This window comes from Parus major, chromosome 2, assembly GCF_001522545.3.
Source record: "Parus major isolate Abel chromosome 2, Parus_major1.1, whole genome shotgun sequence".
NCBI lineage: Eukaryota > Metazoa > Chordata > Aves > Passeriformes > Paridae > Parus > Parus major.
The window spans coordinates 128,646,289-128,672,982 of NC_031769.1; the positions used below are offsets into that span (position 1 = coordinate 128,646,289).

The 26,694-nt window shown below is 39.8% G+C and overlaps 1 protein-coding gene across 2 annotated transcripts in view; it reads left to right on the forward strand.

Moving 5' to 3' along the window:
* Window positions 1–26,474, forward strand: part of SDC2 (syndecan 2) — a 59,687-nt gene extending 33,213 nt beyond the window's left edge. The window contains exons 1-5 of one of the 2 annotated variants that reach the window (XM_019005678.2): window positions 13,037–13,120; window positions 14,286–14,397; window positions 21,983–22,116; window positions 22,904–23,039; window positions 24,257–26,474. In XM_019005678.2, coding sequence (XP_018861223.1) covers window positions 13,052–13,120; window positions 14,286–14,397; window positions 21,983–22,116; window positions 22,904–23,039; window positions 24,257–24,420 — 615 coding nt within the window. In that variant the 5' untranslated portion in view covers window positions 13,037–13,051 and the 3' untranslated portion in view covers window positions 24,421–26,474. Of the gene's footprint in view, window positions 1–13,036; window positions 13,121–14,285; window positions 14,398–21,982; window positions 22,117–22,903; window positions 23,040–24,256 lie in introns of those variants that run through there. The other variant, XM_015618260.2, reaches the window with a different exon arrangement.
* Window positions 26,475–26,694: the final 220 nt, after the last annotated feature.

The window sequence follows — 26,694 nt, forward strand, 5'->3', positions numbered from 1 at the left end:
AGAATGAAATGGAGGCTTGTTAAGCCTTTCAGTTGCACACATCTGAGCTATAAGCCAGTAGTAATCGGCTCTCCCAGCCCATTAGAGGCTTCCCAGGGGCTTGCTGCGTGGGCCTGTGTGCATGCACGTGTAATTACTGGAGGAAGGACAGTCCTGTCAGGGGCTGGGGCTTCGGTCTCCAGAGGGGGCTGTGCTCTGTCAGGTGAGCAGTTTCAGCACAGCAAACTCAGGAGATGTCAGCATATCTTGATAAGACCATTTTTTCTGCAAGTGAAGTGCAGCTATGTATTTCACTGGACAAGTACCATTAGTTTTGGTGGGATGTGTCCAGTACAGACTCACGTTTCTTAAATGAAATGGGTTGATGACTCTCCTTTATCAAATGACAGTAGCTATTCAGTTCCTCTGCCTAGTGGTCTTTGTTTATCATTATTATGAAGTTGAATGAAGTGATAGGACATTAATTTTCAGCAGAAACGATCTTCATTTTCTCAGTTCTCAAATGCTGCTTGGTCATCATCTGCCCCTCTTCAATTGTCCCTGAAAAAGGCATAGGAAAGTGTTTTTCTGATCTTTTCTGTCTTGTCAAAGGGAATAATCAGATGCTGCCTTCCATGATGTAACATGTTGCAATTGCCTCTTTATGTTCTTTCCCAACTCACCATATGAAGCCACTTCCATTTGTGTTGTTTTAAGAATTGTATTTATCCATAACTTCTTGATCTGATTTGCTCGTGTATGTTTTTGAGGAAACCTGATTTACACACGTCGTGCCCTACCCTTTGAAGAGAGGTTTATTCTTGATCGCTCCTGTACATCTTCTACTAAAATAACATTACATGAGCATTCTATACTTCTAGCTGTATAGATGCTTATGTTAGAATGTTGCTTTGTGTTTCGTTGCAGTCGCTTGAAATGCAGTTCTTGACCTCTGTTTTCTTAGATGTACATTACACTAGTAACATTGCAAAACTATTCTTTATTGTCTTGTCTGAGTGTCTTGCTGTATGGTCTCTCTAAGCAGAGTTTTTACACACACCTTCCCTCTTTGTCCTTGGATTTTTTTTTAAGCTCATAGAACCCAGGGAGGTGAGCAGGTTTGTGCAAGGTCAGGTCTGTTAAGCAGCTGACATCCATAACACTTAGGCTGATGAAACCCCTTTTTGCTTGTTCCATTTATAAGTGCTGAGTGACCCTTTTACTGAAGCAAACAGAAAGAGGAACTAAGAAGCTTTCTAATGCCATCAGTGTTGCAACCTTTTCTACTGCTTGCAGAGAAAAACATGTGATTTGAATTAAAGATTCGTTATTAATCTTGGGATACCCTTGCAAAGTTAAATTGCTTTAGACATACCTGCAATGAAAACTGAAGGGAATTTGTCCACTTGATTGACAGCTGTATAGAGCAGATTATGTGCTATATTTTTGAAGCAGAACTGTTGGAAATAAGGTGCAAATAATTGGAATACAGCTGTGCTTTTTGTAGAATAACACAGGCTTGACAGGTTACTTACTTGTTGTGTCTGCTATTTTTGCCGACCTTTAACCATGTTAAGCAGCAGAAAGATGTCAGTGCTGAATTAGTTACTTCCATAGGACATTGGTTAAAAGCTGGTTTTATGGTACTTGCAAGCATTACAGAATTGATAACTTAAAAAACACCATTCTTTCCATTCTCTCCAGAAGGTACAGATTAACAAGGAAATAGGAAAGTTGACCTAATACTCAGAAATAAAATACCACTAGCAAAGACTTTGTGCATTAAAGTTTAAATATATTTCTTTCACCCTTTCCCCTGCACAGCTTCCATTGTGTATCTGGGCCCTCAGCTGAGAATCTAGCTGTGATAAAGAAGCTGGTACAGATACAGAAGTTGGTATCAAATCTAAATCTTCTCTGTGCCTATGTGGGCTGTCAGTTGAGTAGATTTTATGATGTGCCCTTGGATTAAAACAATTTAGGTCCTAGTAGTTCTGATGACATGAAGGGATAGGATGGGTCACTGGGTACAAAAGCTTTCAAGATAGAAAGCTTCAGTGTAAAAGTACAAGCAAGAGCTCCCTCAAACAGGATCACCTCATTAATATTTTTGTAGGTAGAAGAGTAGAAGCATGGATGTGACTGCTTGACTGTGGCTGTTCATAAGTTACATCCAAAGAAGACTGCTGTGCAAGCACTGGCCTTCTCTGTTGATACCTCCAGGCACGAGCCTGCAGAAGACCATGAGATTGCTTTTTGATGTATGCCGATATGTATCAGGTTGAGATTTGCTTTTTTCTACCATGCCAAAGAAATCTGATCCTCAGGCTGGAGACCTTTATCTGATAAAGGATTTAAGAATAGAGCAGAGTGTTCAGGGTATGAGTTTGAAATATGAGAAATTTACCTCTCTTTATTGTTCCCTTCCTCACTTCCCAAGCCAGGTGATGTGTTTTCTTACTCAGTAGGTAAATACACTTCCCAGGTTCTGTTTCTCTGCTCTCTATAGATATACAAACAAGGCAAAAGAAAGTGTGCAAGTTAGAGAGCATGGTCCCAAAACCACATGGATTCAGTCTGTTTTGTCTGTTGTGCATTTACATTGCCCCTTTTCAGGAGGTGTCTCAGGTGCATGGAAGAATTCCTGGCAGCAGGGCGGTGATCTGTAGGGTATTAGAAGCATAACAGGAAAGTGGAGGAAAAAAGGAAATAAAAAGAGAATTTGACAGACCTCATTCTGGTGTCTGCTTAGTTGCTCCCTGTTTTGTGCTGTATTGTAAGCAGTGCTTTAGCAATCATACAGACAAAGCCTAACAAAGAGACTTGCTTGCTGGCAGAAAGTTGCTTAAAATAACTTACTGAGGATAAAGAGGCTGCCCAGGTCAATAATGCTGTGAAATCCTCAATGTGTAACAGCTCCCGGAGGTTTTGTAGGCATATAGATTTTTAAAAGCTTTAGACTGTTGATAAGGCAGTAAAGATTGTAGAGTGGTGCTAACCTTGTATTGATGGTGCTGGGACAGCTATATGAAGGTTTGAGATCTGGCAATAGAAATACAGAAATCTTTGTTCCCTCCAGCAGAACTCTGATTTAAAGTATGAATGCTAGAAAAAAAGAATTCTTCTTTGTTAGAAGATACTTAATACTGTTAAAGAGTCTTTGTTATATTTTACTTTTCAGTCAGATCTATGACTGTTAAAAATGCTGTCAAACAACTTACTTGGCTTGCTTTCCATTGAATCAAGGAAAGTAGATTTATCATATACAGTGTAATTTATCCTTACCTTCATTATGAATGTATTAATTATTTTGGTGCTAATTTTATATAGCATTATTTTTAAAACATCAGCTGAAAGTAATCAATATGAAGCTTATATCATATTCAGTTCTACTAAAAGTCGTTGCTCATAAGAACTAGGAGAGATTGTTATCACTAAAACTCCAACAAAATCAACAGCTTTCTTAACCATGCTTTAAATCAAAGAATTATGTGCTGTTTGAAGGTGGTCCCTTATGTAATTCCATTTGAAACTTTTGTTTTGAGAAATTCCTTTATCTTCTGAGTTTTTTGATCCATGTTCTGCCACATCCATGTGCTCAGCTCATAGGGAGGCAGTAGCACAAGGGAAAGAAGCAGGAGATGGAAACCCGTGTAGGAAAAAGTGTCAGCCCTTCCACTGCTTGTGGAGTAGCCCTTTTATTTTAGTGTACCTTTTTACTGCCCAGTTTCAGCCTGATACTCTCCATATCCATGTACATTTGTGGGGGGTTTTTAAGAGCAGACGCGTTCACTGGTTCATCTCAGGAAATAAGAATTGTTAATTGTTAGAGTGTGTGGAAGTGCAGGTGGAGGCTCCCAGCAGGCTGCCTCACCAAGGCTCTGCCTTGGTTTGTCTTGTGCAGCTGATAAGGGCAGCTGTGTGGGGAGAAATTCCTAATGATACAGTTGAAATTCTCTTTTAGTGGTTCTGCTCATTATATCCATCTGGTTTCTGAGCACAGCTCTGGGCTGTGTATGTCTTCAGAAGAAATTGTCCCCATGGTTCTCTTGTCCAGTCTGATGCTGCACTGCAAGCCTCAGACAACCAGCAGGAAAGTCCAGGACAGAGGGAGGGTAGGAGAGAAAATCCTTCCTTCTTGTCTCAGCCTCAACTGGCTAGGAATTTGTCTGGCGTTTCTGGCAGGGTGCTGTGTGCCCTAGCACAGCCTAGGGAGCCAGGTGGGCTTGTGTCGGTGCTGTGCCGGTTTCTTCTCCCTGCTGGAAGGAGGGGAGGTGTGCCTGAAGGGCACCATACCAGACAAGAAGACTGCTTCTGAAGCCACACAGCCTGTACAAGCCACCCCATCTCTGATCTCACTCAACTGCTTTTATAGTGGAAGTTACTAGAATGATGTTTCATCCCATGCGAAGTAAACTCATTTCTTATCTTTGTAGGCATCAAAGAGGATATGAAAACCAAGCCTTTGTAGCAAAAATTCAGTTAAGTAAGATGGGATCAGAGTGCTGAATGCAACAATTTAATCTTGGAAATCAGTGAGATGAGTTGAGACCTGGAAATAGTAATAAAATCATCTTTGTTGTCTTTCTCTTTGTAGATCTGGAATACAAAGAGGTATCTCACTGGTGTCTCAGTGTTGTCTGTGTTTGCTGTTGGTGTCTGATAAGCCTATACCACTGGAAAGAGTAGCAGTGATACCATTTATCCATCTGGCAGCAGAGGCTGTGGCCTAATTTAACCAAGTTTTGAATTTACCAGTGCTTTTGACCTAGGACAAACTAATCCTCTACCTCTGTGCTTCCAGCCACTGCCCAACAAGTTAGAAGTAGTTACCTGAATAAATAAAGTGGTTGTTTTCCTGGGCTTGAAAAAGAAGTCAGCACATCCAGCACGTTCTGGCTAATACAAAATTCACATTGATCTGCAGTTCAGTTTACATGTTGCATCATTATACAGTTCCACTTTCCAGCAGAATATATTCTCTACTAGCACCCGAAGTAATACAAATATGATGATTTGGGTGTTTTTATATATTTGTTTAAGGAGTGATTAATGGTTATTGTGTTGGGTTCCCAGTCTACATATTCTGTTGCAGTGAAACTGAGAGACCTGATACAAAGGTGTAAGCATATTTACAGCTTATTTGAGCTCTGTTTTCCTTAACAGAGTCTAGTGAGCTTGGGATATAAATGTGCTACCACCAGCCTTCCTCTCCTTTCTAGAGAATCCAGGATTTCTCTTAATTTAGTGGAGTTTATCTTCTGAAATAGGTTGCATGTGTTTGTGGGAGGGAGGGAAGTTCCTGCAGTTAATTGCTACAACTGCACACAATTTTAGAAAGATCAAGCTGATAGTAGATCCACCAGTAGTCATTTTTCTGCTTGTGGAGGGCTTTGGTGCGATGTCACCAGGAGTGCTGATTGCTGCAGGTAACAACAGTATCCAATGAGGGAGTCACAGACCTTGTTCGAGGAGTAAGGCCCTGTTGAATAACAGATTATGTATTACAGAACTGGAAATACTCACTCCTTAAACTCTGAAGTCTGATTCCTCCTCATCTCTGACAAACTTCACTTGCCATATATGACATTTATTAGCAGTATTTAATTGCTGATTAATGCAACCATAATAATACAGTTGTTTTATACATAACTTCCCTGTTTATGCAGAAGGAATGTAATTGATTGAGACAGTTTATTGCTAATTCTTGCCACCAATGGGAAAGAGATCTTAATTTCCATGATTACGTGTTAGTTGACTCTCAGTTCCTCACATGGGGTTATTTTGCTGAAATCCATGGACTGGAAAGGAATCAATATGGAGCTTCTGAAACCTTGTGGAGGTCTGCAGTGCTCCCGCTACGATTGATTACAGCTGCTTTCGTAGAGCTTTAAAAAGAACAATCTGTATTAAAAACATTATTCTTTGGCATGAACTAGAACAACTCCAAATAGGTTTCCATGGGGTCTGCCCTGCAATTTGACCACTTCAAGGGATTGCAGTAATCACCAGTGGGCCAGGGCAGTGAGGCAGAGGAAAGGCTATTAGGTGGGAAGTTATTGGCATGCATGCCAAAGAGGTTACCCTGGCAGCTTTAATCATTCAATCACACTCTCAAGAGGAAGGAGGAAAATATAAGTGTTAGTTCTTCTGATTGATTAGCAAAATGGATCAGTAAAGCATGAAAGGAGAGAGGAGATGTCTGTGGCAGAGCCAGTATGCATTAGACTGAACAGCACTGAGTAGGGCAGGTACTTGCAGTTATAACCTCTACTCCAAAAGCTGCCTGCTTCTCCTCTTACTTTCAGACTTGTGAGTAGTGATTCAAAGACAGGCTGACCTCTTCATTCAGCATTTTCAAAGGAGTGCATTTAGCTTCTCAGTCATAGCTGTGCCTTAAATTTAACCTGTCTGCACATGGGCTGATGTGTCCTTAAAAAACTGATTAGCATTTTGATCTGTGACAACAATTTGCATGGTGATTTTGATCCTATTTTTAGGGAAACCAATGGATGCTTCTTGGAAAATGTGCAGGAAATTGCTGTGCTAATTGAGGTAAATCAATCTGTGATGCACATTGCTGGCTGCTGGCTTCTGATCCTGTTTTGCCTGTATATTGCCCTTTAATATTTCAGTCTGGAGTAGCACTTCGGAAGCTGATCCAGCTGTAGCCCCTTTAAAATAGTTTCCTTGTTGTATTGTGGAATTGCACGTCAAAGGCAGAGTTGAAACATAAACTGTTCTTTACACCAGTTGATGGCTTGGCATGAAAACTTGGAAGGGCTTTGAATCTTGTAATTAGGGGATACCCAGAGAAACTTTGATACTAAACTTCTGCTTCTACATGGGAGACAGGAATTGATGTGTACTCTAATTGACTGTGAAGCAGTCTTGAGGTTTTCAAGGTGAAGGAGACAATTGCAGTGTTTTTTTCTGGGTTTCACGTGCAAGAAAAAATAATGTGGAGGTAGAGAACATCAAGCTGGGGGGTTCACATAAACAGCACAGCAGTAGTGTTTGACTCACTTGACATCAGATTTGGTGGGCCCCTCTATAATGTCTAAGTAACCATTTTGGAGTTGGAATAAGTTTTATGTGATCATGGAATTAAGAAGGTCTCTTGGTCCTAACCTGTAGCTTGTGTAGAATTGCTCTTCAGTGTACTATGGTGGTGTCAAAGATGCACAGAGGTAAAGTTTGTTTTTGGCAGAAATTTACTTTAACTGATGAAGATAGAGGTATCTTTCTCAAGGTAGATGATGAATATATCTTTAGAGTGGTGTAACTATGGTCTCATTCAGCTAGCCAGTCCTTTAATACTACTCATGAGCTTGAGCCTAATTTAATAGCCTAGGCAGGGTAACTGATATGTAGACCATGGAGGATGGTGTTTGATCTGTCCTTCATCAGAGGACATGCTGTTGGTACTTGTGTAAGGACAGAAAGCTCTGCCTTGTCTTGCTGCTATGCTTGCTTATCTTTCTCCTGCATCTTCCCACCTCTGTCCCACCATGGGCAAGACAATTTCTGGTTAAGGACTAAAGTTTGGTCTCATTGTGCATCCAGTAGATAAATTATACACAGCTGGAAGTAAGACACTGTGAAAATAAATGGAAATATAGAGGCTTTTCCCATTGGAATTCATCACAAATAGGCCAGAACTTCAGAGGACATTTATCTTTCTCCTCAAGATAAGACAAGTTTCAGCTCCAAAGCTGTAAGCAGGCCAAAGACCCACTGCACAGATCTGTGAGTCTTTATAATGGGAAGAAAAACATGTAAGGTTAAACAAGATTTCCTGTTACCATTTTAAGTTCTGTTACCACGCAGTGTACCATACGGCATGTAATTGCACATTAGGGAATATTTCTAAAGGCACAGATGACTGTTAGAAAACAGGCACATGCATCTGTGGCTCCGTGAAGAGTGTGAACTTAAACCTATCAACTGCAGCACTGTAATTCCTTCAGCATGTGGCCATAAGTGAACAGTAGCTGACATGGTGGTGGCTTGTTGGTGTCTCCTTGGATGTAGTGTGTTTTTTTCATTGTGAGCCATGACACAGACTGCTGAAACGCCTGACACCAAACAGCAAGAGCTGTTTTATTAATGCCGTCCCTGTCAAACACGCCTCTGTTTTGGTAATTAGTCTGGCATAACAGATTGTGTGCATCCTAAAAGCCAGCATATTTAGACTCTTGGCTCTGACATGATGCAATCTCTGTAAATCAGCTCTTTTGGTAGGCTTCTCTATTGTTGAACACTAGCAGTAGTAGAAGCAGTTTGCAGTACTTGTGTTTATTTTGGGCTTTCTGCCTTTCCTCAACAGCCATGGGCGGTCAAACCCTTTCTTTATCTGTCGTGAGAGATTGGAGGCCTAAAGCTATAGTTTTGTGCAGGATCAGGAAGTTATACGTGAGGTACGAGGAGCGTGAATAATCTTTCTGGCGGGTGCTCCAGCTGCAGTAGTGGCTCTGCTCTGCACCATGCAGGATGACAGCACCACTGCTGGCACCTACACCATCCCTACAGGCAACCACTGCACTAGTAGGGACACCCATACAAAGTCAGTTTTCTCTTCCACTCTTACCTGAGGAAGGACAGCAAGCGTCCTCTAAGATTTTAAAAATACCTGTGGAAAGGAGCTCTCCAGAGTAAGTCACAGCAGTCAAGGCTTGGTATTTAATTGGCCAAAGGCAGCAGTGGAGGAGGGGGTGGCTTTTGCAGTTCCAGGCAGTTCCCATTGCAAGGTTGCACATTGGCAAGGGTTTTAGGCCATTTCGAGGTAAAACTTGGATAGTAACTGTCAGAATTATTTGGGGGAAATGAGCAATACAGATAATTGTCTTCTGTATAAAATCCTTGCTCTCAAACTTGGAAAATTCAATCTGCGGCCTGTCGATATGGAAAGGATATTTTGGCTGTGATCACAGTGACCCAGACTGTGGTGCAGGGCAGCTCTCCTGCAGCCAGTACCTGCTCCACTAATATCCCTGCATTGTGCAAGCAGCTTCCTCCAAGGAAGAAAGCTGGGAGTCCTTTGAGTGTTGTGCTTAAATGATGTTGCCAATTACTAGCATCTTATTTCCCAGAAAATCCCACAACCATACATCCCACCAGCATTTCCACTGATGGCTCCACCGTGGTTGGCACAGTGCACCTGAGGTGGGGTTTGCTGAGAAGACTTTGTCCTGTGAGCCCTTAAAAAGTGGGCAATGTCAGTTTGGAAGGAAATAACGGAGACTACTAGTTTTCTTTTCTACCGTGGGCAACCGTGAAAGGAAAGACAGACATCTGTACTAAGATAATTAGTGGTAAACATACCTTGTAACATCAAATCCTCTATAAAAATTACATGTTTCAAACTGGATACATGTGGTCAGCGTAGGAAATTGCAGACTGAAGGAGTCAGAAGAGGCTCATCTCTGAGAACCAGGAACACAATGAGAAATAGAAAGTGGCTGCTTTTCTGGTTAGTATGTTTCTCTGGGAAAATATGGTGTTTTGAGATTGAAATCTGATTTTGAAGTTTTGTACTCTTTTTTTGTTGTTGTTATTGTTGTTTTTGTTTTTTTTTTTTTGCTTAAAATCATGCCTTATATTCCTGGATGAGGTTAACAAACTCTTAATTGGACAGTGTCACCTTTCCCAGTGTGATGAAGGAAAGCAAAGAGCTGGCAAACAATAATAGGAAGACACCTGCCAGCTTCAAGGTCAGCAATGCTGAGGTCTGTTAGGACTAGATCCTGTTGAATGGCTGATCATAGTTCCTTTTGCAGGAAGCCTAGAGGGAAATACAGCTTCTTCACACAACTGCCTTTTCTCCAGCCTTCAGTAGGAACCTCTGCAGTGACTCTCAGGCTTTAGATGAGTGCATTCACATAGTTAGCTTTCCAAAAATGTAGTGTGTGTGAAGAGTACAGTGCTTTAGTTAACTCAGACTCACCAGCTGAGCATGCTTTTGTATAAGTGTATATGAAACTGCACTATGTGTTAATAGAAGAGAAAACCTGTTTTCTTTCTCCTTTTTATATGGAAGAACTCCACCTAATCAACAGCTGTAATGCTTGCAAGTTTTCAGAGACTTGTGGCTTAGATATTTGTAATACAACATCACTCTTAAAATATTAGTCTCTGTTTCTCTGCATACTAAATGGGTTACATCTTAAAGAACTCCATCTGGGGAAAAAGGGAGGCAAAGTATCATTAGTAACACAGCTGCAAAACTTAAATTCTCTGTTCCATGCATATACCCAAAGACAGAGAATAAAAATTTGAGTTCATCTGTAAATAATGAAGTGTTTCCTTCCTTCCTTTCCTTCTGTCAGCTACTTATTGCTCCAGTGTCTGAGTTTCAATAGCCACGACAGCCGTGGTAGACTTTACTCCTTCATTGCTGCTCACACCAGCTTTCTTTGTGTCATCCACGTGGCATAAAAGTCTTTGATGTCTCACTCCTAAACCACCCTCGTGGAATGGGAGGACTGACAGTAACAACAGCCCTGGAAAAGGGAATGGCTATGACAAGGCACTTCATATTTTTTTCAAACAAAATATGCTATCCATTCCTAAACCTCCCGTTGTCTGATGATTGTTTTAAATTTTTTGTCACTGTAATTTTGATGGATGATTTATGTCTTTCATGAGATGATGAGACAGGAAGAAGTTTCTTTTTTGCTTTGTTTCCTCTCTCAGTGTGAAAATGAGGGGTTTGGGGTTTGTTATTTTTTTGTTTTTTTAATATGTCCTGGATGATCCTAGTTTATTAAATTTAAAATTGCTGTAAATGTAAAATAGAGTAAAATAAAGACACTGAGATTTCAAATTCAGCATATTATTGGTATGGAAATATCTTTTATCTAGTACTTAACGGGTGCTAATCTGCACTACTTCCATGAGATTTAGATTTATGCCAATGTAGTCAATAACCAGGCAGGAGTCAGTGATCATTCATGTAGCATGTGAAGTATTTAGGTCACAGGATTTTGCAGCATTATATTCTTGGAATAAAAACCTAAGTGGGATAACAATGATAGACGAGAATGCAATCTTTGTCAAGAGGTAACGAGCAGTTTTTGTGGCTTCAGGGCCAGATTAAAGGGCTGATAACAGAGACATCCTTGCCTGGTGTTCCTGCCGTTTTAATAGGTCTGAAAATAAGGCTGTTACATAAAAGTGACATGAGTGCTCTCATTTCAATTGTTAGCCACAGGAAATAGTCACTTAAATATTTGGTCTTCATAATACCTAAAAATAGTTTTATGGAACTAGAATTTGCTAACTTTTTTTATTTTTCCTCCTAAATATATTGAAATGCTAGTACAGGCCTTTCTGTGTCCAAGCCTACTGACAACAGATTCGTTTTTCCAACTTGTCTTTTGTGAACATCCTGGAAGTAGTCCATGGACCCCCATGGATTCCCAGCTGACAAGTGAGAAAACATTTCTAGAGCAATACTAAATCGAGTTTATTTTAACATATCATAGCATAAAATTGTAAAGCATGGCTCCAGTGCTTGGTACTGACTTAAACACCATAAAGTGTTCTTATATTTTTATTATTTTTCTCTCGTTTTTCTAAGCTGAATCTTCACAGAATTATTTTAATGGCTGTGGGGTTTTTTGTTAACTGTTGGGCTTTTCTTTTTATTCTGAGCCTTAAGGCAGTTTTCATTCCAAGTGGTCTAAGGCATCTGTGTGTTTCTGAGCAACTGGGATAAAAGGTGCAAGCTGTGGGTGCAGAGGGGGTGCTTCTACCCTGAGTCTGCTAGCCAGCTTGCAAAGACAGTGCAGTGAATGCATTTATGTATGCAGATGCTTGGAGATTTTTAAGCTAGAGTATGCTTCCTTTGCCTTTGATTTGAGAGGATGCTTGTGTCCTGCCCGAGTTCCACCAGACTCATTTGTAGTGAAACAGGCTGAACTGAGGCAAGGGGCTCTGCTCAGAGAGGCTGCAAAGTATCTTCCTCAGGTGGAGCTTGGTGACTGATCTGAATGCATTTGGAATTCACTGTACCATATATTTCTCCCTATAGTAAATATCATATTGGTTCTATAAGACTGTTATAGTATATAGCGATATAGATAAGGAACAGTTTGCTCATTCTGATGGAGCTGTGCCATCCACAGTACTAGATATTAAATAATGTTTCACATTGTATTCTTTGTATCCCCAGAATAAAATACAACAGATGCTCAAATTCCTGTGTTGCCAAAAGCAACTTCCATTGTTGGGAAATTCCTGCATGTAGATATTAATTTATTTTTTTTTCCCAACTTAGTATTGGGTAATATTCATTGCCCCTGATGCCTTTTGAATATTGTATGCCTTTTCTATACTCACAGCCAGCCACCTGCATTTCCTTTTAAAAAAGTTTTGTTTTTTCCTGCCTGATAATGAGGAGTGGTCTGTTTTGTACCATGATTGTGTGTGAAAGCAAAATAGGGTGAAGTAGCCTGGTCCATTGTGGCAGCTGGATCAAGAGCAGGATATTTGTCATGTGACAGGGAGTTGTTTTCCTATACGGAAACAGTCTCAGCTGTGTCTTAATTGCAATACCACCTATTCACCTACTAAGGTACTTCATGACTTCCTTTGGAGACATCTTTTAAAGGAATTAGATTGTTTGATAGTGACCAGACATCATCTTGAATTTCTGCTTTGGACTACAGCCAGTTCCAGGCAGACCGTGTGAACTAAGAGCAGCAGAATCAGAGCAGTTCTTGGTAAGCTTATCTTAATAATGGGGCACATTTCCCCCTCTGCATATCCCCCACGTAAGAGTGGCCATAGGAGGAGTATGCTTTGACTAAAAATCATGTGTGTTTTCTTTTTCTCTGTAGAGAACTACAGGGGTAGTACTGTTCTACTTCAGAGCTGTTCAGGGAAGCGTTAGGGTACCCCCCATGCTAAGATCTTTTACTCTGAAATACACTAATAATCAGGATGGCCTTTCTGCTTTTCATAAAGAATATTTTTTTATTGTAGATCAGACTGATGTGCAGTGTTTTGCTGTGAAGAAGCTTTAAACAGGAATCTGCAGCCAGGAAAAAATCCTAAAAAGAAATCACAAATGTCTTCAACAATAATTTTAGACCTCTGGGGAGACGTCTGGGGGAAAAGTTGCCTTGTAAAGTCAGATGTGAGTCTTTGCATATAGAAGTTATCCCATTCACAGCTTGGAGAAAAAGAAAGCTTTTCCTTTAGGAAAGCTACAGTGAATGTAGGCTGGAATAAAAGGGGCAGTCAATGTCATGCAATAATAAGTAAATTGGAAACCTTTGGGACTCAGGGAAGCAGAATTGAGTGCTTATATGAGGTACCGAATAGGTAAATTTTGGTATAGCATTTTGTTATTTAAGGTTTTTTTACTTAAAAGTTCATTTATAACTGTAATATTTTCTTCAAAATTCATGACAAACAGGTGTCAACAGAAGTGCTGGTTATAGCAGTAGGAGTAATAGTGGCAGGTACCTTCTCAGCCATCCAAGATACCTGGCTCTCCCAAGGAAGTTTATTCTCTGTTAAGAAAGTGCAAGCTGAAGTAGAGGAAGACAATTCTTAGTCTTTCTAAGCCTGAATTGTCACTTTTAAACATGACTGATACCTTGTTCTGTTGAGCTCATTTTAACAGAATCTCTCTTTAGTGGGGAAATACTTGCAGATATAGAAATGTGGTGATAATCACAAGTAACCAGATTTTTAGCCTGTTGAAGATGCAGTTAAATTTTAGGAGACGTGTTCATTTAGGAATCGGAGCATGATGCTGCTTGATCTGGCTGGAAATGTCATAATCCTTAATCAATAGCACTGTCTTAAAAACATTTGTAGTCAGTTGTTCATTCTAATTACGACTTGAGAGTTTCATGAGGTTTGGCTTGATTAAACTCTGAGATAGTTTTTGATACATGCTTTTGTTCCTTCTCATCTGAGATCAAATGAATGGACTTAATGTGATAGCCTATAGATTTGTATGTTTGAGATCCTGACAGAGGGCTTCAGTCCTGGGATTTGCTTCTTGTTACAGTAGCTCTGCAGAGTATATTTGCAAATCCTATTTATTCATTCGTGCATTTAATGAGATGAAGTGTGGTTTTCATTGTGCAGCTTTGGAATTTTTTTGTTTTGTTTTGTAATGCTGTAAGTTTTACAAATTTCTGTAACAACTTAGATGAATGCATGGTGTAAACTGAAAGTACAAACTTCAGTGTACCACCATCAACTCAGAAAATAGAACTGAACATGAAGAGACTGCTGCACTGGAGAACTGTTTTATTTTTAACCATTCCCTCTTATCTGTTTTCCAGAGAGCAGATTTGACCTCTGATAAAGATTTATACCTTGACAACAGCTCTGTTGAAGAAGCATCAGGCGTCTATCCAATTGATGATGATGATTATTCTTCTGGGTCAGGTTCAGGTGAGACAACATGCCACAAACTGATTTTTAAAAGTGTAAGAAGTAATGCAATTATTTGAGGGAAATCTGTGCAGTTGTGCTTTATAAGCTGGAGATGGTACTTTCAGTGACTATTTTGAGTGCTTTGCTATTTACAGAGCACTGGGCACCTCTGTGGGTCAGGTTTGAAGTATTAATTTTCTGCTCTTTTCTCTTACTCCTTAGTTGCACCATTTCACTGTGTTACTTTCTCTCTGCTGGCTCTCTCCATTCCCTCTGATTTCTGTGTCGATCTCCCAGGAGTTTAGAAATAAGGATTAGAGAAGGCTTAGTTCTCCCATAACATAATACTAATTTAGCACTCTGTAAGAAAATATAGCAGCAGCATTCTTGTTTTCTCTTATATGCAGTCAGGTTCACGTAAACATAGTGTCCATTCCTCTTCTGTTGCTGTTCTTTTACATTTAGAAATCTAGATACTGCCAAAATTGTGAGTTTTCTCTGAGGAAATTATTTCCATATTGTGAATAAAGAAATTCTTAAATACAGCGTACTGAGTTCTCAGACTTCAACACTCATTAGAGACATGTAGCTAGCTCAAAATTTTTCAAAAAAAAAGTCAATGAAACCTCCTTAATCATTCTTCTTTGAAAGTCTCTTTGAGGAGTATCTTCTGGACTAGCTTGAAGACTCCAGATGTCAAAAGCTGGATGCAGGATTTTATTGTAGTTCTGGAAAAGACATTTGCTTATTGTCATGAGTATTTGTCGAGCTGTAGTGGGAATCCCATTTATTTTCCAAGTGTGTTAATGACATGTTTGTCATTGTACTTTTAATATGTCTTAATGCTTATATATAATTTGTGTACTTTCAAAGGATGAGGCCTTTTTCTAGTGTCTTGTCTATGTTATCTGTAAGGCATATGTGAGATTTTTCAGATGGATTTTTGTTTTTCTTTTCTGCAGACATCTGATTGTGTTACCAGGCAAATCCAGGACCGTCATCATTCATATCTGGGTGATGTCCTGTGTTTTGGAGGTCCTCTGTTGAGGCAATTTGACATCCCAGCGTGATCAGAGGCTTGATTAGACCTCCCTGATATAGGAGAGGAGATTCCCTTATTTGAGGAGAAATTTAATATTTAATTTGAAAAAAATACATTGGTGAATCAATGATTTCGTTCAGTTCCCATGACTGTCTACGGGCTATTCTGATCCCCAGAAAAATGTGCTTTCAGTGAGCATCCCATTCTGTCATGTCTTCAGATGCTGGTGACTTGGTAATTTTCAGAAAAGGAAATAGGTTGACAAAAAATAGTTGTATGTAAAATGGTCTAATGTAGTTTTTTTCCATCCCTCTGTGGTGTTTGGCTGGTTTCTAATATGGACTGCTGAAAATTCAGACCTGCTTTTGAAGTGGAAAAGACTACACAAGAACTGGCATCAGATCTTATTAACCCAGGATTCAACAAAGGAAGTGTAGGGTCCTGCACCTGGGGAGGAATAACCCCAAGTACCAGCACAGGCTGGGCATTGATCCAGCCCTACAGAGAAGGACCTGGGAGTTTTGGTGGGTGACAAGCTGACCATGAGCCAGCAGTGCCCTCGTGGCCAGAAGTGCCAAAGGTATCCTGTGGTGCATCAGGAAAAGTGGCCAACAGGTCGAGGGATGTGATCCTGTTCCTCTGCCCGGCCCTAGTGAGGCCACATCTGGAGTGCTGTGTCCAGTTCTGGGCTCCTCAGTACAAGAAAGACAAGGAGTTACTGGAGAGGGTCAGCAGAGGGGCACAAAGATGATGAGGGGTCTGGAGTATCTCTAAAAGGAGAGACTGGGGGAGCTGGGCCTGAGAGGGGATCTCATCAATACCTATAAATACCTCAAAGGAAGGTGCCATGAGGATGGTGCCAGATTCTTTTCAGTGCTGCCCAGTGACAGGACAATGAGCAGTGGCAATAAACTAGAACACCTCAACAGGTTGAAGAAGTTCTTGAGACCAAGGGAAACAGCCCTGGCAGAGGCTGCCCAGGGAAGTTGTAAGTGTCCCTCTCTGGAGACACTCAAATCCCACATGGACGGACACATTCCTTTGTAATTTGCTCTAGGTGACCCTGCCTTGGTGGAGGGCTTGGGCTGGATGATCTCCAGAGATCCAGACCTAACAATTCTGTGACTCTTGTAAAAGTGAGGCCTAAAATACAGAAGCTATTTCTAGACATCACCAACACTAACATCTTGTCTTTCTCTTGTTTCTTTTCCTGTGCTCAGCCTTGAGCCATGGGTGGAAGTTGGAGTGCACTTCTGCTGGCTCTGGCAATCTCCGTTTCTTTCCTACAAGAAAGCAGAGAAAGTCACATTGTAGACTGAGACAAGCTGCAAAGAGCTCATGTGACAGTATACCCAGATCTAATATTTATGAACCAAGAAAAAAGTCTTTAGTTCAGGGAAGCAAAGTAGAATTCTTTCCACCCTACTCCACCTATACTTACTGTTCTCTGTTTTCTGTTGAAAGTGTCCTGCAGATGTACCACTGATCAATGTTTCCCATATTATCTTCAGTCTCTCTCTCTTTACTTGATACTCAGTGATGTAATGTAATGTTTCTAGCAGGAAGAGCCTTCCCACTCAAGAGTGGTTTTCTTGCTATGTAGCAAGCATAGTCCAAGCAGACAGATCCAAGATGACAACATTGCTGACTCCTTTCTTTGCTGTGAAAATTGTTAGCTGCCACCAGGCCTGTGGAGATAAACAGGAATTGTCAGAACCACCATTAATGCCCTTGCAGGTCCTCAAGCAGCATTAACATGGACAAATGTCACTGTAGGCCTGACACATTTCAAACTAGAAATTGGCTGAGGGCTTTTTATAAGGAGTAGCAAAGGTGATGGTGTTCGTTTTTTTTCTTTTCTTTCCTTTCATAGCCTTTTTTTTTAGTGTACATTCAGTACTGTTGTGCATTTGCCCAAGTGTTGAATCTGAATCCATGGGTCAACAATTTCCAGAGAAGCTGTGCCTGACTTCTGATTGTCATATATCAACAGTAGAATATCCATAGTGATTTAATTAGTCCATTGTCTCCTTCTTGTACTCTCCATCTCTGAGGAGATGCTTCAGTTTATCATCACTCTTTTTAGCACTGGTGTTTTATATACCACAATAATAAAAAGTAAAAATATTTTCCCAGCCTATATACAACTTGAAATGCTTTTATAACTATTGTTACTTTTTCATCTGGCATAAAAGATTTTAATAGAGCCTTGGTCTTGGAGATAAATGAAAGTAGCTGCTAAGCAACATGACTACCCATTACGTTAAGGAGAGGTACCATCTCTGTCAGATTTATCTGTAAGTTTTTTGAAAAACTGTCTTCTCTAAAATCACTCATGGTAATATATATCAGAAAATCATGAAAATTTTTCCTTCCCCTTCTTTTCTTGCCCAGCCTAATATTTCTCAGTCAGTAGCAGCTTGAGTTGAGAACACTGGCTCAGGATGAACCATGTGCATTCTGACACTGTGACTGCAGACTGTTCCGGAAGAAAAGTTGTGGTGGGGTTGGAGCTTCTTCAAGAAACACAAGAGCAGATCTGCTTTGGCTCTTGACCGAGGGGGAAGCTGATGTTATTCTCCAAGGCCAGCAGACCGTTTGGGAGTCCTGTGGCAGCAGGGTGTGAGGCTTGGGGATGGGGGGTGATGTGGCTGGGGGACTGTGTCATGGTCTTGGGGACACTGTGGGGCATGGGAGCTAGCATGGGTCCAGTGCTGGCACAGGCTGCTTCTGGCCTGTATGGCAGTGTGCCTGGAAGTCACACCTCTCCTGCTGTGCTTCCCCTCCATGGTGCAGGCAACACAGCAAGGGTTCATTTTCCATGTACTATGGTCCCACTCATAGGTGCCTTTCAGATTGTCTTGGAGCAGGAACTTCTGCCAACTGCTAAACCAGCCCCAAACATGCTTCATGACATTGATTGCCTGGTTCTCCAGGTCTTCTGACATAAAAAACTACTGTGATTCTGTTTGAAAGTGTGTTTTTGATGCACTGGACAGAATCTTATACTTCATTATAGTTAGGGCTATTATTTTTAATCCTCCCTCAGGTTTTGTTGTTTTCTTTGTTTTTTCTTCCTTGTGTGAGAGCTAGCAGAGATGTGACATCCTTGCACTGTCTCAATTTATTTCAGCTGCAGTTAGAATTATAGGTACAGAATTATGTTTACAGTGTCATCTCTGAATGCCTAACACTATGTTGATTAAAGGTTGCAGTGGGGACTGTTCAGTGAATGGAGGTGAGATAAGTGAGCTAAAAATATTTAATTTTGGTGTGTGGCATATTGCTGATAGAGATGGAAGGTGTGAAAGAGATGGTGGTTGTGTGTGTGCCCACCTGATCGCTAATTTGCTTGTGGTGGTGGTATTCCCAGAGTGTGATGTGCAACAGCAGACAAATAAGATGCCAAAAGATAGGGTGAAGTGATTGGATTTTTTTGATAGGAGGTGTTAATCACTGGCTGCTTTGCAAGTCAGAGTGCTAACTACTGTGGGCTTTTTCCTACAAAAAATTCTACTATCTATACAGTAATTTCTACTTTCTGTGCAGTAAAATCTTGCTTTCCTGACAAGTTTCCTCAAGCACTAAGAGTGTTAAAAAGTATTCACATTCCTGTTATCCAAGGATGGTTAATAGGCACATTACTGAGAGGGTTATATTAGATATTTCTGATACTGCAGCACAATTTAGAGCTATTTTGACCACTACAGGGACAGCAGTTGGACATCCTGAAGAAGTTACAGTGGATAAAAGATGGTGTGTGATGGTTGAGAGCTCTCAGCTCTACCAAAGAGATGGCTTATGGGTTTAACTAGGGGGTTTTTAGGGTGCCCTCAATAAGAGGGACTCAAGGCAGTGAATAGTCAGCACTATAACCCAAGCTGACCAAATCCAGCTACAAAAACAGTGATATTTTCCAGAGGAAGAATTAAGTTCTTCTACTCCAACCATTTCACAGTATTCCTCTTAACAACCTACTTGGAAGTCACACTCATGACACTGTAGGCTTTTTCTTTCCAATCTTATTTGGATTTGGTGATGCTCTTTTTTCTGCTTTCTAGGGAGCATGATACTGTGTGAAATATGTTCTAGTATAATATGAAACTATCTGTTGCTATGTTCTGGAGAGGACTAGTGAGTGGATTTTTTGATCCCTCGTTCCTATTTACAGGTAATTCAAAATATACTACTGTCAGTTTAGCAAGGGAGGTGTCTTCTCCTTGTTTAGATCTATCCCATGCCAAGCAGAGACCTGTTTAGATAAAAGTGATTAGAAAGCAGGAACCATGGGGGATGTGTCTTAGCAGGTACCCAAATCAGGCCTAAATGATAGTTGCTTCAACATTTTGGGGATTGTGAGAATTCCTCTGAAGCTGTATGGAAGAAGAGCTGGGTACCTTTGGTGCAAATCTAGTGACTAGTCCAGGGATTAGGTAAATTGCCCATTTCTTGAGAGAATGTGAGCCTGCATCCTCCTTAGCCAAAGAGTTCAGACTGTAATCTCTCCATTATATCTGGCAGACATGGCTGTTGCCTGAAGCAAAGGTGGCATTTAAGGATTTGGAGGAGCAGTTGTGATTAAGTGGGACTTTTCATTCCATAAAAAGAAGAAAATACATTTCTGTACTCAGAAGATGTGTTTTATCAGATCTCTAATCTGATAATCAATTTTAATTTCCTTGCCTGTGAAAGCTTTGTGTAATATGGAGGAACTTCACAAGGTAAAGTAGGTTGAGCTATACAGTGAGCCATTATTTCTCAAAGAAAACTCTTGAGTCAAAGCCAGAAAAAATTTCCTCTTGGATGCCTTTCCACACCTCTGTTTTGAAGCAGGATGTCGACTTTTTGATCTTTGAGTTGCATTTCAGGAAAATACCTGATTCTTGTTGTGAGGTCTTCATTCTAGAAGTTGTGCTGTAATTTTGGTATCTCTGAAAGTTTTTCCCCAGTATTATTCTGTGCCAGTAACTTTTTTTTAATAATTCTAAATTTTCTTTTCTACCATTCAGAAATTGTTTTAGTTTTTTGTCCTGTTAAATGCCAAATTTATGTAATTCTTGATCATGACTTCAAAACATTATTACTGTGCTCATATTTTCAGCCTGTCTTCTTTCTTTAAAAAAACAGATTAAAAATCAGTTTGGAATGAGTGAGTCATACTATTCTGTTGTAGGAGCGTTTTATTTGTTAGGAACTATTCTTATGCACATTTGCTAGATTTATTACCCAAGGGTTACTTGGGTAACCGATGCCTGTAACGAGCAGAACTCATTCAGATTCCTAAGAAGTGGTCCAAGAATGGTCAGTTCTTTTTTCCTCTTTCAGGCCTTGCTAATAATTTAGTCTCTTTCCTGTGTCTTCTTCCTTTCACTATCACTAAAGGATATTTATTAGAGATGTCCATTACGTTATTCTAAAGGAGCCTTCATACTCCAGCAGGCCTTTGAATGTGGAGGAAATTAAATTTAAGGTAATCTTTAGGGAGTTTTTTGTCCTCTTACTCAGTTCAAAAGAAAAGGGCTTCTGAATTTTGTGGAGTTTAAAACCATGTGAATTCCTAGTGACTGAAATATAAAGTAGTAATAATCTTCCTGTTGATAGAAACTGCTTAGTTTTTCAGAATTCAACAGATGTGTTGTAGAAGAGAAATTTTGTTGTTGAAGCCCTGTGTGACAGGCAAAAACTGTTCAATGGTTTAAGTAAGGATAAAGAAGTGTATTGATTTATTTATGGTATGCAATTAACTAGCAATCACTGAACTGTACTTTTAGGCTTAATATCAACAGCACAACAGACAAGTGCAATACCTACCATTTATAAAATGGTAACAGGCCACTGTAAATTTCTAAATCACTTTCTGTAACTGATCCAACGTGTGCCATGTGCACACAGACACCTGTCTCACAGGCCATGGGCGTGTAAGCTCCCCTTATCTGAGTGTACCCGACCCTCAGTTCACACACCCTTGCCGTGGGAGACTTGTGTACCTCCATATGGGCCTGGGGCCCCACCAACACCTCCTGCCTCACCCAGGAGGAGACTCTGCACCCCAGGGTGTGGGTTCTAGGTGTCTCTGAGGAAGCTGGAGGTAGCTGCTGAGGGTACCCACAGGGTGGGTGGTGGCACTGTCAAGCTCCAGCAGAGACCCTGATGCAGTGGGACCTCATCAGAACCCATGGCACTTGGGTCTGCCCATGTCACACAGGCCTGATGGCTGCTGCTTTCTCTAAAGACTTTTTGCCCCTATTACAAGTGTTAAAGCTCTTTTCATACCTCTTTTCAGGAAGGGTTCTTCCATTTGAAAAGTCATGGTAATTTCCTGGTTGCTGCTTATTCCAGCTGATGCACTCCCTTTTTCATGGGGTCACCTGGGGCAAGTATCCCCCTGACAGTTCAGGCTCACTGTTTGCACTCACATCATTATCTTAGCAGGCATTGTCATCTAGGCCCCTTGCCTAGGGTGGGCTGCAAGCAACCACCTCTACCTTGGTGTCATAGTAAAAAATTTAATCGGTCTGAAAGAATTTCATGGGTCAATGAAATGTTACATTTTATCTCCAGGTGCTGAGGAAGATGAGGACAGTGCAGTGATAACAACATCCAGAACAGTTCCAAAGTTACCGACAACTAGTGATGCATCCAGGGCTGAGACCACCACAGTAAAAATGCAGACCAAGGTGCCTGCACAAACAAAGGTGCGTGGCTGGAGAGCGAGACCATTTAAAATGATTCCACTGTACATTCTTGATGGTTTGATGTTAAGTCTTCTATTTATATACATTAAAATGCACTCCCAAACTTCACTTACTACTACAGCCTGCTAAGTGACTACAGAGCTGTTTGTTTTCATTCTTACTAGAAAGTCTGTATGGCAACATCTGGATTTCACATGAAAGAAAAGAAAGATGCAAAATAATGTCTCATGGTACACTAGACAGTTTCTCAAGATATCTTCCAGTCTGAGTTGTACCTTTTCTACATTTCTGGAAGAGTTATTCAAAAATTCTGTGTGAAACTTCCCTTCTCAAAGGAGAATGCTATATGGTTTGGCTGTAGTTTGAATGGCAGGTTCCATTTAATATTTTAGTATTTCCTTCTGCCACCATAGATAATACTAAGTTACCCACAAAGATGTTCTGCATATAACATATCTGATGTGTTAATTTCGGAGTTGTTATTTCATTCAGAGGCTTTTATACTGATAAACACAGGCAACATTAAGAGCTGTTTCCTAAATGTACTTTCAGAGGTTTTAAACTTATGGGCAGTGCTTTCATTTTGACATGATGATGACAAATAGATCCAATTACAATGTCTAGACCAGCTTTCTGTGCTCTAAAAGCTTCCTATGTGTTGTGTTGGCATTGTGCAGTATGTGCGTGGAGCCGCAGCTACGTGACTGCCCACAGCAGGCAGTGAATGTGCCAACTCGCGGTCTGCCCTCTCTGTAAACAATGCTCAGATTTCTTTTCTGTGCCACAGTCACCTGAAGAAATTGAGAAAGAAGAAAGGCCTGAGATGGATGCCAAGAAAAAGAGTGATGAGCCAGGGGATGATACTGATGTGCTCACTCAGAAGCATTCAGAAAACCTCTTCCAGAGAACAGAAGTTTTGGCAGGTGAGGCAGTGTTTGCCAAGGTCTGTCTTACCAGAAATAAAACAGAGAGGATCTTTGTATCAAATAATGCAAACTCAACATTCGAGATTTCTTGGCAGATTGTTGCTATTAAACACATTAGTACTAAGCACATTCATAGTGGGTAGCGAGTGGTTGATCTGATGAGAATAAATTTGGCATCTTGGGGAAATACTTAATAGCAAAGTCCATTGCTAATTGATTTGATGCCCGCAAGTCGAACGCTGCCGGCTGAGTATCTGGAGCTTTCACAGCTTGGAAAAGGAGTTGGAATTTGATTGATGCTTGTAATGAGGAAATGTATTTCTCACCCCCCAAGAGCACATTGCTGTCTGGTCCATCTGGTGCAGATAAGCAATGCTTGGGAGGAGCTCATGGCAGGTATTGGGTGGGTGGAAAGGGATGGATAAGCACAATCCATTAGGGTACAGAGATCCCTTAAGATAAAGAGGGTCTATTTCTATGCATAATCCAGGGAGGTACAAACTGGCCACCAATGTTTTCACTACCTGTGAGTTGGTTTTTTTTGGCCTAAGGAAAGTGTTTACAGGTATACTTTCCCCCCATGTATTTGGAGGGGGAGTAGGGAGCCATGAAAGTCACATAGTTTTGGACCACATCTTCCTATGAGCATCAAAATGTGAAATAACCTTAAATCCACATGAGTGGAAGCATGTGGGTTTCCTCCTGAGGTCTGGTTGGAACTTGATATTTTTCACACACTCAAAAGTGCATGAAGTGTTCTCTCCTATTACTACTGATCAATAGAAAGTTTGTTTCAGTGTAGAGTCAGAGTGAAAACTGACAGAGAAAAGTAAAAGTCCATTTCTTAGCTAGGATAACAAAATCTTTTAGTTGAAAATGTAACTGTTGAAAAATTAGTTTTAAAGACAGCTTTATGCTCTGGCAGTATTAGTGGTCTTCTTAGCTGAGGTTTTGAAAAAAATAACTTTTTTAAAACTGGGTTGTTGGATCTCTGACTTTTAAGTGGAATATCATTTTAAATGATTGCCTTCATGAATGCAAACAAGCTTTCTGACAGTATATTTCAGGATACTAATAATGAAGACAGTTGCATAATGGGAGCCCTTTCCTGCAATTTGAAAATAATAGCAAACTCATTGTGTGAGATGAAAAAGTAGTATGGTGCTAAACTTGTTTTACTGGCATATTGTGAATCTCTGTTTCTTTGATTACAGCTGTTATTGCTGGCGGAGTTATTGGTTTTCTTTTTGCAATCTTCCTTATCCTGCTGCTGGTGTATCGCATGAGAAAGAAGGATGAAGGCAGTTACGACCTTGGTGAACGTAAACCATCGTGTGCTGCCTATCAAAAGGCACCAACTAAGGAGTTTTATGCATAAAATTCCTATTTAGTGTCTCTATTTATGAGATCACTGAACTTTTTTAAATAAAGCTTTTGCATAGAATAATGAAGTTTTTTTTTCATTAAAGAGCCGTTACGGCACCTTTATGATAAAACCCCATTGTATTTAAAACTTTTCACATATTCGTTTAAAAATGTAAAATTAAAACTTAACATTTGCAGTGTTCTGTGAATAACAGTGGCAAAGCATTATTTTATAAAACCATTGATGTTCACTGAATGATTTTTAAAACTTTATGCATAAATATAAAATAATGAAAATTATTGTTTTTATCCTATGGTTCAATGAAAGCTGTTTAATTTTGGTCAGCATGTCTCAGATCGATCTTACAACTTAGTTTTTATTTCATTAATTTATCTGTTTCCAAAAAATGCCTTTTTGTAGTTGTCATGGTGCAATTTGTCTTCAGATAATTCAGATAACAGTAACTTTTAGTGTAAATGTAATTTTTCAGCTATGTAAACTTCAGCCTCCACTTTGTATAAATTTAAGTGTCAGAATATCAATTTTACACTTTGCATTGTTTCTCAGCGTACCTGTAGCTTCAGTGAGATTTGTAACAGCAAATTAACGTGTAAAATTGGATTATTACTGCAAACTGTATAGTCGTATTCTTACTAAACAAATCTCCTGTAAGGAAGATTTGTAGTAAGCTACTGACAAACCTAAGCAAACCCAAAGACTCTAACAGTATTTTGAGAAGTTGCTGCAGATTTCTAAGGCCACTGTATTTGTTAATTATTTGCAATTTGAAGGTACAAGTAGAGGTTTAAATTTTTGTTCTTTAAAAATGCATTTAAGTTGTAAACGTCTTTAAAGCCTTTGAAGTGCCTATGATTATATGTGACTCGTTGCAGACTGGTGTTAGTGAGTATATAACAGTAAAAGAAAATGTTGGTATTTTATAAGCACAGACAATTCTAATGGTAACTTTTGTAGTCTTACATGGATAGACACAATTGTAATTTGGGAACATAAACACTACTGAATAAATCATGTGGCCTAATACTGAGAATTCTATTGTGATATACTTTTGTATGTTTTTCATTTTATGTCTATTTGCTTATGTTTTAATGTCACAGAGTACATCTAGTAGATCTTAAAAAATCCAGACCAAAAAAAGAAAGGCTGTTGATCAGGGTGATCCTCACACCGGATTTGTTGCTAAGGTGGCAGAGAGAAGTGGGAATGTTTAAGTCTTGCATCTGACTTTTGCATTATGTTTAATGGCAGGATTGACACGGGCCTGTTCTTCCTGCAAATGTTGTTTTCCCTACTGTGAAATTCAAAGGAGTACCCCAGTTCATTTACTGTGTGTATTTGTTTTTGATTTGCTGTTCGCATTTGTTTTTTCCCCATCCCTTCGGAGAATTTTGGTTTATTCTGCTCAGACTCCAGCAGAAGAGTTGAGACAAGTGGAATATCTTCATAAGAGAAGAAAGAAATATTCCCAGTAGAAGAGAGAAGTCTCTGTTGCTTAGAACTTAGATAGGTGCTGGATAGAGGGACACAGGGAGAAGATGCTAGTCTGCCTCCTTATATTATGCTTTGTAACAGACAAATGGCTTCGTCTTCTGCTCTGTTGACCTCCTCGTCTTTTATTTTTGAGATTCCCAAATACAGGTGTTCAGGATGTCAAGCTGAAGTGCTTTTCAGAAATGGCAATATATTGTAAATAAGATCTGGTAGCTCTTCAGATAAGAGTTGTGCAACTTGTATTTGTTGCTGTCCCAAGTTCAGTGGTCATTTAGGAGCAAACAAATGCTATCCTGTGCTAAAATATTTAATATATTGCTTTTTACTTATACTGAACTGGCAAGTTTTTCAAAGCCATACAAGTTCAGCAAGTAAAAACAGGGTAAGAATTTAACAGGTATATCTTGTGCAATATTTAGTGAACTTCAATTAGTAAAATAACTGCTTGAAATAACTGTGCCAAGAAAAGAAAATTTCTGGCAAATGCTGTGCCACTGCTGTAAAATAAAGCATTTGTTAAAGTGCCAAAATAAAGTCTACTATGCCTAAACTAATACTTCATTTGTATAAGTCTGACATCCAGTTTTTTGAAGCCCACTTTGCTTAAGGTAGTAGATCTGAATTTCTTTCTAGGGTGCAGTGAATATTGCTGTAAGTATAGCTATAAATATTAAACACCAGATAAACTGTCTTCTTCATAAGCAAATTGATAATAAGTAGCTGTTTTGATTTTATTTATGTATGTTAGACTCTGCCTCTGTAACTACCATACAG